The 14026-nt window shown below is 41.8% G+C and overlaps 1 protein-coding gene across 1 annotated transcript in view; it reads right to left on the minus strand.

The window, feature by feature from the left end:
• Positions 1–366: 366 nt before the first annotated feature.
• LOC106566015 (metabotropic glutamate receptor 4) overlaps positions 367–14026 on the minus strand; it is a 207323-nt gene continuing 193663 nt past the window's right edge. The window contains exons 9-10 of the mRNA XM_014133787.2: positions 3269–3527; positions 367–1266 (exon numbers count right to left, since the gene is read on the minus strand). Coding sequence (XP_013989262.1) covers positions 1217–1266; positions 3269–3527 — 309 coding nt within the window. The 3' untranslated portion in view covers positions 367–1216. The remainder of the gene's footprint in view (positions 1267–3268; positions 3528–14026) is intronic.

Raw genomic sequence — 14026 nt, forward strand, 5'->3', positions numbered from 1 at the left:
TAGCCTTATAATTTGTTTTGTGTTGTTATCCAGATTGAAGGTTATTGCCCATGAGAACAGTATGTGGAGTGAAGTGCTAATATTTAATCAAACTTACAGATATTGAATATTACTTTTTATCTTGAGGCATTCTGCACCTCTGTGTTGAGTCCACCATGACACCTCTCTATTTTTACTGAGAGACTCTTTGTTTTAGTCTGGAGTTACAGTATTAAAGTATGGGCAAAGTGGGCAGAGGACAGTGGCAGCCTTTGGTTAGCTGGTAACACAGATCAGGGCCTCACCTCACACAAAAAAACAAAGATCACTCACTAGATCTTCACCAGTTTGGAATTTACATATAATAGAAACGACACTGCAACAGAGTTTGAACGCATTCCAAATATTTTTTTTTACAACAACACAGGATGTTCAAACTGGCATGCTCAAAATCAGTAATGACCATATTCTTTTTTTGTCAACATCATTATAATTTTTTGGGTCAACTCAATGAAGACAGGAAAGGCAAAAACAACAAAAATATGATGGCGTACAATTATCCTGCATTGTTGGAATGGTTTCTTTCATCCAGTCTTTTCTTTTTAAACTGGAATACCTTTAAAAAAACAAAACAAAAAAAAACAATTACATAACTTAAAATCCTCCTTAAAATAAAAGACTGATCACTCTCATCCTGGTGGCTCTGCAACTTCCTGAAGCATTGAGAGCAATGTCCCTTACTGATGAGAATACTGGCAGACTACAACCTTGCATCGCACACACCTGAACAGATTCTTTCAATTGGATTGCATGTCAGTCCGGTCGGCTCAAGATAAGATAAGAAAAAAAGAGAGAGAGTGAGAGAGAGAGAGAGAGAGAGAGAGAGAATAAAGCTGCAATGCAAACAACGAGAAGGGAGGAGAAGCCTCATCCCGCATCATGTCCTCTCTGGTCTCTGCCAGGGGGGAAGTGTTGGCCTTGTCTGTCATGGCCGACAAGATGGAACATCACCATTATACTGTATCTGTTCTGTTGGGCCCCTGAGGGTCCCTCTCTGCATCTCTGTGTGGTCTCTCTTTCCTTTATTATGACTATTCCCTGGGAAATCCTTTAGTGATCCTCACAACATGCCCCATGTCCATTTTCTTCCTCTATTTCCCATTTCATTCCACTGCATAAGAACATTTTCACGCGCCACGAGGTGACCATCCAGAACAACGACGATGGCCTTCCTCTCCTAGATGACATGGTTGCTGTAGCTGATGTATGTCTGCTTTGTGGCAAAAGCTGAAAAAGAAGAAGAAGCGAACAACACAGACAAGGCCAGCGGTACGTCACAGTTACTACAGTACTGTATACACTGGGCAAAAGAAGTAGTGTTCACCTCCTATCCCCTGTCTGTCTACTGGGGAATAAGTCTTCGACCAGCCAGTTGTCTCCCCAGACCTCCACCTCCTATCCCCTGTCTGTCTACTGGGGAATAAGGCTTCGACCATCCAGTTGTCTCCCCAGACCTCCACCTCCTATCCCCTGTCTGTCTACTGGGGAATAAGGCTTCGACCAGCCAGTTGTCTCCCCAGACCTCCACCTCCTATCCCCTGTCTGTCTTCTTGGTAATAAGGCTTCGACCATCCAGTTGTCTCCCCAGATGTGTTGGCTGATCTGCTGACCTGGAGTGGATAAATCCTACCGTCCCTGCTACTAATGTCAGCTGGTCAGGGAGACAGGAATTTTTCAATTACATCATACTATGTGTCCACACTGGCAATGACCCTGACAATAACAAATGGTGCTTATTTAAATACCTGTGCATTGTTTTTTAAAAATCTTTATTTAGCTAGTCAAGTCAGTTAAGAAAAAAATCTTATTTACTGCCTACCCCGGTCAAAACCTAACATGGGCGACACTGGGCCAATTGTGCGCCGCCCAATCACGGCCATTTGTGATATAGCCTGGAATCGAACCAGGGTCTGTAGTGACGCCTCTTGCACTGAGATGCACTGCCTTAGACCGCTGCATCACTCGGGAGCCCCCCATATAGACCAGGTCTATATGGAATGGGTCCAGTTGTCCTGCCCAGGACGAGGATCGGCTGCTGGTTATTGAATCTCTGTCTTTCCTCTTCTCATTTATTGTGTTACTGTGTGGCTTAATGTAGCTGTTGTTGTTAAACCAAATAAATGTATTTTAGGATATAGCCCTATATGTTGATGTTCTGTAACGCATGTCCATGCTCAGCGTCCTTATAGACATTTTTTTATCAAATATTTACAATGTTGCATTCTATATAAACACAAGTATATTGTCCACAATGTATTTTTGGGGGACATCACTGTAGTTTTGTTATTGGTGAAAGAAATATTGCAGGGGCTAAATAATCCCCCAAATACTGTAGCTCTCGGGGAACAGTGAATCACATTGATATGCGTGCATCATTAAGATTTGTCCACAAATAGGTATTCTATCTCTGTTGACAGACCGACTCAGACCTCTCTTTTCTTTTATCTGGGAGGTAAGCCGGTCAGGTGTGTGACTGTTTTGGCCATCACCTGAGTAATTTCTGTCAATGGTTGAAGTCATTATTTACCACAGATGTATAAAGCCTGAGTCTGTCCCAGAAACCACCAAGCATTTTGATTGCTATTAAAATTAGAGTGAATTTGAATTAGACTTAGACAGCGAGAATTTCAGCTGGTTCAGAAAAGAAAGTCATTTGTCTCTCAATTAATTACACTTGGCTTTGAACACTTTGAACAGTGCCACAAATCTGAGCCAAACAGTGAAAAAAGGAAACTTAGATTCCTGATCACCATATTGAGCACAAGTGTTTATCTGTAAGAATCAACTCAGTGCATTGAAATGAGAAAATATAACATGGTTGTTGTAGACGGTGTATAAGAAGACTTTAAATGGATCTAATACATTAAATAAAACACAATAGGTCCATTATAATAAGGTAGCTGGTGTAATAGCACTGATGCCCTCCTTTGTGGCCTACACACACAGCGGAGAATTTGAGCATATCAGGGAATGTTTTAAGATCTCCCCCAACTCACAAACAGACTTAAGATGAAAAAAATGGCAGCCAATTTCCTAAATCCATCGAAGTGTAAAATAACAACGGCGCGAGGTGGCTAGTAAATAATGAATTGGATACTGTGCTTTCTACCTTCTACATCTTAGACCAATTTATGTATGTGATTTACAGTGCCTGAAGGACAAAATTAATCTTAGAAACATCAAACACAAGGATCCACTCAGCTAATTCAGAATATAGTAAAGTCTTCACCTTTTAACTCAACTTGTGTTTCCAGGCTCTCAGACAGCTCAGTCTTGGCCTCTCCATTGGGACGTAGGCTGGCCTTGGGGTTGAACTTGTTGGACATGGTGGTGGCAGTGACCATGGCCTTAAGGCTGCGCGTGCGTTTGGGCACGTTCTGCTCCGGGTGCCTGAGGATCACGTAGACCTTGGGCAAGTAGAGCATCCCCAGAGAGACAGAGGCACTCAGACTCACGGAGATGGTCAGCGTGGTGGTCTGGATGTACATCTGTAAAGTAATGTCAAGGAGATTGAGTTAGACATATGGCTAAAAATTATTTTAAGGGTAAGGATGGGATTAGGGTTAATGTAACCGCCATCCGGAATCTGCTGGCTGTATTCCCTGCCCAAAGTCAATAAAGATCACTAAGTATTGACAGTTATTACCACATTCCTAGAGGTCTTCACGGATCCACCTGGACCCGAATACCCCAGACCTGATCCGGGACACGGGCGGATCCAGATCCAGATTTCTAAATAATGTCACGGGTCTGGGTCGGATATGATATTATTGTCACAGGTCTCAGGTCATTTTAACCTGTTGGGGCTAGGGGGCAGTATTTGCACGGCCGGATTAAAAAACGTACCCGATTTAATCTGGTTACTACTCCTGCCCAGTAACTAGAATATGCATATAATTAGTAGATTTGGATAGAAAACACTCTAAAGTTTCTAAAACTATTTGAATGGTGTCTGTGAGTATAACAGAACTCATATGGCAGGCCAAAACCTGAGAAGATTCTATGCAGGAAGTGGAAATCTGATTTGTGGAATCACCTTCAACACTTTGCCTATGAAACACACCGTGATTAATTCCTAAGGCTTCCACTAGATGTCAACAGTCTTTACAAAGTGGTTTGAGTCTTCTCCGGTAAAAACTGACCGAACGAGAGGCCTGGAAAGTTGGTCATAGAGGGAGGGCCATTACTACTATGACGCGGGCGCCCATGGGTACACTTTCATTCCGAAACGTTTAGTAAGACAATGCAATCGCCCGCCTTGAATATTATTGAAGCTCTGATTGAAAAAGGCCCTAAAGATTTATGTTATACAACGTTTGACATGTTTGAACGAACGTAAATATATATTTTTTGCACATTCGTGACGACAAGTCCCGCGCTTCAGTACATTATGAGTAGCCTTCGGAACGCGCTAACAAGAAGGAGCTATTGGGACATAAATTATTAACTTTTTCGAACAAAACTACATTTGTTGTGGACCTGGGATTCCTGGAAGTGCCTTCTGATGAAGATAATCAAAGGTAAGGGAATATTTGATTTTAGATGGTTCCAAGATGGCGCTAACCTGTATCGCCTAGCCTATTTTTCTGAGCATAGCACCTCGTTTATTGCAAAGTGTGATTTCCCAGTAAAGTTATTTTTAAATCTGGCAATGCGGTTGCATTCACGAGATGTTAATCTATAATTCTTTGAATGACAATATTACATTTTAACAATGTTTTCGAATAGTAATTTTGTAAATTGTAGCGCTGCTTCACCGGAAGCATTTGAGGGAAAATATTTTCTGAACGTCACGCGCCGATGTAAAATGCTGTTTTTATATATAAATATGAACTTTACCGAACAAAAAATGCATGTATTGTGTAACATGATGTCCTAGGAGTGTCATCTGATGAAGATTGTCAAAGGTTAGTGCTGCATTTAGCTGTGTGTTGGGTATTTGTGATGCATGCTAGTTGCTTTGAAAATGGCAGTGTGATTATTTTGGGCTGGGTACTCTCCTAACATAATCTAATGTTTTGCTTTTGCTGTAAAGCCTTTTTGAAATCGGACAACGTGGTTCGATTCAGGAGAGGTGTATCTATAAAATGGTGTAAAATAGTCATATGTTTGAGAAATTGAAGTTATAGCATTTATGAGGTATTTGTATTTCGTGCTATGCGATTCCACTGGCTGTTGACTAGGGTGGGACGCAAGCGTCCCAGATTCCCAGACAGGTTAACTGACTTGTTCGGAAGGACCCATACAGATCCGAACACGACTGATGCAGTAGAGAGCGAGAGAAATTGTATAATGTATGCTTCTTGTCACGATCGTCAAAAGGAGTAGACCAAGGTGCAGCGTGGTACGTGTTCATCTTGAATTTATTTTAACTCAGAACACTTCAACAAAAGAATAAACAATGACAAACAACCATCACGTCTTGCAGGCTACAACGAGCAGTACAAAAATAATATCCCACACCTACAGGTGGGGAAAGGCTGCCTAAGTATGATTCCTAATCAGAGACAACGATAGACAGCTGCCTCTGATTAGGAACCATACTCGGCTCAACACAAAGAAATAGACACCATAGAATGCCCACCCCACACCCAGACCTAACCACATAGAGAAATAAACCGTCTCTCTCATGTCAGGGCGTGACACTTCTGCTCTTTGCTTTTCGCGAGAGTTGCATTTATCAATTGTTGTTGTTGTTGGCCAATCATAAGTCATCACAGCGGCAATAGGCTACTGTCATAGAGCCTCAATGTGGGGCAAAAGTTAGGAGATATCTAATCAATGGAAGATGGAATTAAAAGTTAAAGGAGAAGGGCAGGCTACAACAACCAAGAGTCAACAAGGTAGGCTGCTACTTAATATTCTGCATGCAGCCTAAATTAGCCTAGCTAGCTAGCTAGATAACTAGCTTCTCCTGGTTTGCTGCAGTCAAAATAGGAACAATATAAACATATTGGATGTTAGTCTACTAAAGCGCGAGTCGGCTTGGTTGGTTGCCGTCTCTCGTCTCTCCCTCACTCCTCCCTGTTCCCCTTGTCACCCCTTCACTTTCACAGTAGCCTACACACACACACAGCATGACCCCTGCTAGAGCGCCACCTCTCTCTTCCTCCTCTTACAGTAGCCTAAACACGCAGCACGACCCCCGCTAGAGCGTCACCTCTCTCTACCTCCTCTTACAGTAGCCTAAACACACAGCACGACCCCCGCTAGAGCGTCACCTCTCTCTACCTCCTCTTACAGTAGCCTAAACACACAGCACGACCCCCGCTAGAGCGTCACCTCTCTCTACCTCCTCTTACAGTAGCCTAAACACACAGCACGACCCCCGCTAGAGCGTCAACTCTCTCTACCTCCTCTTACAGTAGCCTAAACACACAGCATGACCCCCGCTAGAGCGTCACCTCTCTCTACCTCCTCTTACAGTAGCTTACACACACAGCACGACCCCTGCTAGAGCGTCACCTCTCTCTACCTCCGTTCCCTCACACTTTATCCGCTCCGTTTAATGAAGTAGCTTAAAAATGTACTTTTCTGCTGCTGCTCTCACTCGGATCGGATGTGGAGCCGACCAGGTCTATATGGAACGGGTCTAGTTGTCCTCAGGTTGGTAAAAAAAAAAATGGGTCCGGATGGGAAAGTCCCAGGTCCATTTCGGAACAGGTCCAACATTTTGGACCCGTGAAGGCCTCTATTCTACATGTACATCCCTGGTGGTTTACTGTAGATGTTAATGTTCATCCCTGGTGGTTTACTATAGATGTTAATGGTCATCCCTGGTGGTTTACTATAGATGTTAATGTCATCCCTGGTGGTTTACTGTAGATGTTAATGTTCATCCCTGGTGGTTTACTGTAGATGTCAATGTTCATCCCTGGTGGTTTACTGTAGATGTTAATGTTCATCCCTGGTGGTTTACTGTAGATGTTAATGTTCATCCCTGGTGGTTTACTGTAGATGTTAATTAATGTTCACGTCAAGCCTTGTTGACTACTGACATTTAAATACTTCTGTCAGTTTGTCCTTGCCGTATGTCATTCATGAAGAGATGGACAAGGTTTGTGAAGGACAAAACTGATATCATTGAATCCATGTCAAAGCCTTGCTCTTCACCAATTTTACTGTGTAAGAACTGACATCATAGAATCCATGACAAAGCCTTGCTCTTCACCAATGTTATTGTGTAAGAAGCACATTTACTAGAGCATATAAATGATGTATGTGGCGTATCACTATGATTAGTTATAATGCACATTAGACAAGTAAATTATTACTCAAGGTAATCTGTTGGTAGGAGGGCAGAGCACAAAGGCTAGTCCATAACACTGTTTATTAAATCAACATCCTTTGTTCATAAGACCCCACCCTACTCCCACCCACCACAGTGCATCAGACCAAGACACTTTTGTAGCATTTTTTGCAGTGCTAGTTTTAACATGGACCTCACGGCAATTTCAAAACACCAGTCTATTTTGACTCCATACATGCTGCTCTATACAAAGGAAACAACCTCATGAAATATTTATCCATGGCTGAACATTGTGAATCACGGGGGAGGGTCTTGCTGATCAGCAGTCTAACTCACTCCACTTGAAGTGTTTGCTAAGCAAAGCTGCGTTAATTAGGCTACCTTATTGAGAACATTAAAGGGGAGGGACAGGCTTGTAGGAATTGTAATGTCTACATTGTTACAAATACTGATCACCTGACCTGATCAGGAGAAAGTAATTAAAGGTTGGGATGATATAAAATGGTATAGACCAAGGTGAATCCACAGCATGATACTGTATGACCCAACCCAAAACAAACATAAATCCCAATAGTGTGTTAACCTGTAAATATTGGATTTGACTGAGAGATCACCACTATAATAAAAATCTGCTCGGTTTGACCAGACCTTTCTCTCTAGCCAGCTATCTAACCCAGAAAATAAAATCCCTGCTGTTGTTTCATCAACATAGTGTTCCTTCCCCAGACGTGACCCTCTGCTAGTGGGTCTGTGTTGTTATTCTCTCTCTCTCTCGCTCTCTCTCTCTCTCATAGGGGATGGTGGATGCAGGGTTGAAGGAGCAGAGGCCAGCGGTGGTAGTCTCTCACAGACATTGACTATCCCTTTGAGCATGGTGAAGTTATTAATTACACTTTGGATGGTGTATCAATACACCCAGTCACTACAAAGATGCAGGCTTCCTTTCTAACTCAGTTGCCAGAGAGGAAGGAAACCGCTCAGGGATTTCACCATGAGGCCAATGGTGACTTTAAAACAGTTACAGAGTTTAATAACTGTGATAGGAGAAAACGAGGATGGATCAACAACTTTGTAGTTACTCCACAATACTAAACTAAAGACAGGGTGAAAAGAAGGTTGCCTGAACAGAATAAAAAATATTCCAGAACGTGCATCCTGTTTGCAATAAGGCACTAAAATAAAACTGCCAAACAGGGCAAATACAACACAACACACTCTTCATATTTTCAGGCATGGTGGTGGCTGCATCATGTTATGGGTTTGCTTGTCATCAGCAAGGACTAGGGAGTTTTTTCTGTTGATAAAAATAAATGGAATAGAGCTAAGCACAGGCAAAATCCTGAAGGAAAACTGAGTTCAGTTTGCTTTCCAGCAGACACTCGGTGTCACGTCCTGACCCTTGTAAGAGGTAATTTGCTATAGTAGAGTGGTCAGGGCGTGACAGATGGTTGTGTTGGGTGGTTTTGGGTTTTCTGTTTATAGGTGGGGGTTTTCTAGTATTCTATTTCTATGTTTTGTTTTCCAGGTTTTGGTATGGTTTCCAATCAGAGGCAGGTGTCTTTCGTGGTCCCTGATTGGAAGCCATACTTAGGCAGCCTGTTTTCCTTTGGGGTTTGTAGGTAGTTGTTTTCCGTTTTAGTCTTAGTACCTGACAGAACTGTTGGCTGTCATTTTGTTATTTTGTTGAAGTGTTATCATAAATAAAAGAAGTATGAGCACTTTACACGCTGCGCCTTGGTCCCCTTTCAACGACCCCTGTGACACTCGGAGACAAATTCTCATTTCAGCAGGACAATTAAAACACAAGGTCAAAAATACACTACAGTTGCTTACCAAGAAAACATTGAATGTTCCTGAGTGGCCTAGTTGCAGTTTTGACTTAAAATCGTCTTGAAAATCTATGGCAAGATCTAGCAATGATCAACAACCAATTTGACTGAGCTTCAAGATTTTGAATAAGGATAATGTGCAAATATTGTACAATCCAGGTGTGCAAAGCTCTTAGAGACTTACCCAGAAAGACTCACAGCTGTAATCTCTGCCAAGGGTGATTCTAACATGTATTGACTCAGAGGTGTGAATACTTATGTAAATTCGATATTTCTGTATTTCATTATCATTAAATTTGCAAAGATTTCTAAAAACGTGTTTTCACCTTGTCATTATGTGGTATTGGGTGGGTGAGAAAATACATATATTTAATACATTTTGAATTCAAGCTGTAACACAACAAAATGTAGAATAAGTATGAAGACTTTCTGAAGCAACTATATTTTAGCACCATATTAACACCATGCTAGTACAATGCTTGGTTGATTAGTTTACAAATGTAAGTCTAGAATTATCCAATGTGATTACTACTGTGTGAAGTCACTGAGTACTGATGATCATTTGACTTCTGTGATCACTTTATTGTATTTGACTGGTTCATAACTCTGATTCAAACCCTGGTTCATAACCCTGGTTCATAACATTGGCTCATAACCCTGGCTTATAACCCCGGTTCATAACTCTGCTTCTGTCACACCCTGATCTGTGATTGTCTCCACCCCCCTCCAGGTGTCGTCTATCTTCCGAATTATCCCCAGTGTATTTATATCTGTGTTCTCTGTTTGTCTGTTGCCAGTATGTTTTGTCTATCAAGCCTACCAGCGTTTTTCCCCTTGCTCCTGTTTTTTTCTATACTTCCTGTTTTCTAGTTTTCCCGGTTTTGACCATTCTGCCTGCCCTGACCGTGAGCCTTGTCTGCCATTCTATACCTTGTCACACCGCCCTGGATTATTCACCTCTGCCTGCCCTGACCCTGAGACTGCCTGCCGTTCTGTACCTTTTGACTCTGATCTGGATTACTGACCTCTGCCTGCCCTTGACTTGTCGTTTTGCCTGCCCCCGGTTGTAGTAATACACTTTTGTTACTTCGACACTGTCTGCATCTGTGTCTTCCCTAAAACGTGATAGGTTCATAACCCTGGCTCACAACCCTGGTTCAGAACCCTGGTCACAACTCTGGTTCACAACTCTGGTTCATAACTCTGTAACAGCTGATGTAACACTTGATGTTATAAATGTATGATTTTGTTCACCTGGAAACTTCTACAAGAGATCTTCACGGATCCACCTGTACGTGATTACGTCCCTCCCTCCTCTCTCTCGCACTTTATCAGTTCTGGTTAATAAAGTAGTAAAAATGATTGACTCGGATCGGATCTGGATTCGACCAGGTCTATACAGAACACATCTAGTTGACCTCAGGTCGGTTCGGTCTGTATATTTATGCATATCGTGTCCGGAGGGGAAAGCATTTCAAATATTAGGCCTCTAATTCCTGCTACTCTAGTGAACTGCATTGTAATTACACCCAGTTTGCATTCATCAGACATGGAGTCAACTGTAGCTGACTTTGAAGACAGGAATACTTCTATGTCCATCCCATGCATGCCATCCTCAAATGAAGCAAAACAGCTACTCACTGTTAATTATCTATGCATAGTCCCTTTAGCCCAAACCACCTTGACTAACCTGTACCCCGGCACATTGACTCAGTACCGGTACCCCCTGTATATAGCCTCGTTGTTGTTATGTCATTTTATTGTGTTCCTTTTTTTATGTACTTTAGTTTATTTAGTAAATATTTTCTTAACTCTTTCTTCAACTGCATTATTGGTTAAGGGCTTGTAAGTAAGCATTTCACATTAAGGTCTACAGATGTTATATTCGGCGTATGTGACAAATAAAATTAAATCTGACTTGATTTGATTCTTGTACGACTCAATGCCATGGTATATTGGCCATATACCACAAACCCCCGAGGTGCCTTATTGCTCTTATAAACTAGTTTCCAACGTAATTAGAGCAGTAAAGATGAATGTTTTTTCATACCCGTGGTATAGTCGGCTATACCACAGCTGTCAGCCAATCAGCATTCAGGGCTCGAACCACCCAGTTTATAATGCAGAGTTAAATATTAGAATCCGATCACTGTAGACTCTGAATATTTGGATTATGGTTTGGCATTTTAGTTCTGTTGAATAAGCCTAAAATCAACCGTCCACCATAGGACTGTGAGTGTAAATCCTAGCAAATCCAGAGAAAATCAATATTCCGACTCTGACTTGGCTCAGTGGACTGGCTGGATCATTAGCCTGTACGTCTTCTTAATCTGCCTCTGCTTCAGCACGTTCAGAGCAGCTCATAGAGGTAGGATGGTAAAGGTGCACACACCTCTCATAACTGCGTCATCGACAGTGCAGGCCCGAGCCAATGCATACCTCAGACAGACACCACACTGTAACACTAATGAGTGAAAGAGAGAACCATAAAAAAGGAATGGGACTGAGCGTCAAAGAGGATTGTGCTTGAACAATCTATGAACTTCCATATTGGAACAGTGCTATTGGAAGACCTGCACACATAGAACATCTGATTTCTACGGACCTGTATTTCTTTAGCAGGCTGGATAACATGCCCGTTCTGAAGACTGATGAAAAAAAAATACTTTCAATGGGAAAACATGCTGGTTCTATGGTTTTATTCACATTCAAAATGACAGGATATTATTAATTTCAATGGAATTTCTATATTTTAGATGTCGAGGGATTTCATAGCCTCGTATGGTTACTTAGTGTGGCATGGGAACATACAGTGCAGTCATAACGTATTGTATCAAAACTAACTGTGATTATAGTCTAATTAAGCCAATAACAGTTTATTGCCCTCGGGGACACTAATGTGCTGTTGCTGGAGAACGTGATTTACAAAGAGACTGCAATGTTTTGGCCTTGATTAGCTTCTTGTCCAATCCCCTACTCTCCCTCTAGGAATTCACAGGTCAACAACTTCACAAACAAAGGGCTTGCGTCTTGTAGCTGATGAAACCACTGTGAAATCTTAGATCGTATCCAAGCCGCTGTGCGCTGTCCCATTGATCCTCATTATGTTCTATTGGGCCTCTGGGACAGCTGCTCAATGACTAATGTTGTTTATCTATGAAAAACCAACAACAACCCAAAGCAGAGTGGAGCCATTGCTCTGTCTATCGCTCTCTTTCTGCAGGTGGCGTGGTGAGAACTGTCTGACCCTGCATAACAGTATATGGACACATAACATCACAGCATGTTATCTAATTCTGTTGAATTAACCTACTCTCTTAGCAGCCCAGAGACAACAACAAAAAACAATGTCAACAGAATAATGAAAAATACATAACATAAAAGAGATGGACAGAACCACTTACCAGCACCATAATGGCAGCTCTTCCTAAAGTGGCGAATTGTGTTGGAATTGTGTGCATCCGTGTATTTATGGGTGCCAAGGGAAGACAGGTTTCACAAAAAAATGTACCAATAAAAAATAAATAAAACATATTGTATAGTAATTTATCTTTTGTTTCTCTGTGTTTCATAATTTTCCCTTCACTTCGCAAGAGGCTGAATATATCTCCTACCGGAGAAAGCATCCGAGCGAGTGAAACAGCACTTCTCTGTCTCCGTACATGTAGCCCATCTATCTGATGCTGTCTCATTTGATTTGACATGGGTTGTAATTGGGCATTTTTTTCCCTGGCTTGGCATCCACAGTGATTTTACCTACACACTGGTACTGCCATTATGAGGAAAGACACCTTCTCTTTGGACTCCATGGTGGAGCGCCTCTCCCACTCCTCCCACTCCCCCTACCTGACAGACAGCCTCTGATTTACAGCACCTCTCCAGGTGAAGCAGTGCCACATCGACATCCATATCCAGCTTCATGTTCCTCGAACACACACTATAGATAGGCCAGATGTCCCCATTTGAATGATAGAGTAGGTCTCCCATCGGCATTTATAACATTTCTCCTGACACACGATGACAAATGAATGAGTGTGTTTGGAGTGCCAGATGAGGGAGGCTCACTGTAAACTGGTGATGGGCACATATGCGGTCAATCAAGAGCATTTAATTTGCTCTAAAAGACATGTAATCTCAAGCCGCAAGGCTTTGTTGCACCTGTCACTCTTGATGATTATGAGGTTCTTTTGTTTTGACATGTTAATTTCTTATAAAGGAACATGGTTTACGTAACAGTGCAGAGAATCTGTCATGGCATTATAGTCATTGATTTGAAAATCAGGCAGTTTGTGTGTGCTGCAGCCCAGTATCATTGATTGTGGATGCCATATCCTGCATATTATATCACAAAAGATCATATTTCAAAACTGCTAACTAATCACATAATCATTCAAAACTGAATATTACATCTCCTTGAGATTCTGTGATGGTGTCTTTACACTACAGGCAAAGTTTCCTGTGTGAGCACGTGCATAATACATCTAGCTGGGGTAATACAGTTTAAAGGAAAGTAGACAGCAGTATAAGAGAATGACCATGTCTCCGTTCCGTCATGCCATTGTGTTTTCTCTCTCACCTAGCAGAGCTTCGGCCTCCTGGCAATGATGTCTCTCCTCCTCCTAATGAATAACAGTTACGCTATATCTCCCCAATTGCATCCGCACTTTTTTGAGGGAAATACTAATTAATGAATATCTAATATAATTGTGATAAGAAAAGCCACCTCCTATCTAAAGCCTCTATAAGAGAACTTGTTTCAAGTCTTCAAATTGAATTAGCAGGGCTGGGGATCTGGGGGATTGTGAGGGGGAATAAAATAAAAGCTTTACCATCACATTTAAGGTTTTTTTCTTCCCCTGTCCTGTTTAGTGATTCAAAGACACACTAGCTAATGGATTACGTCGTTTAG

Source organism: Salmo salar, chromosome ssa12 (assembly GCF_905237065.1).
Source record: "Salmo salar chromosome ssa12, Ssal_v3.1, whole genome shotgun sequence".
Lineage (NCBI taxonomy): Eukaryota > Metazoa > Chordata > Actinopteri > Salmoniformes > Salmonidae > Salmo > Salmo salar.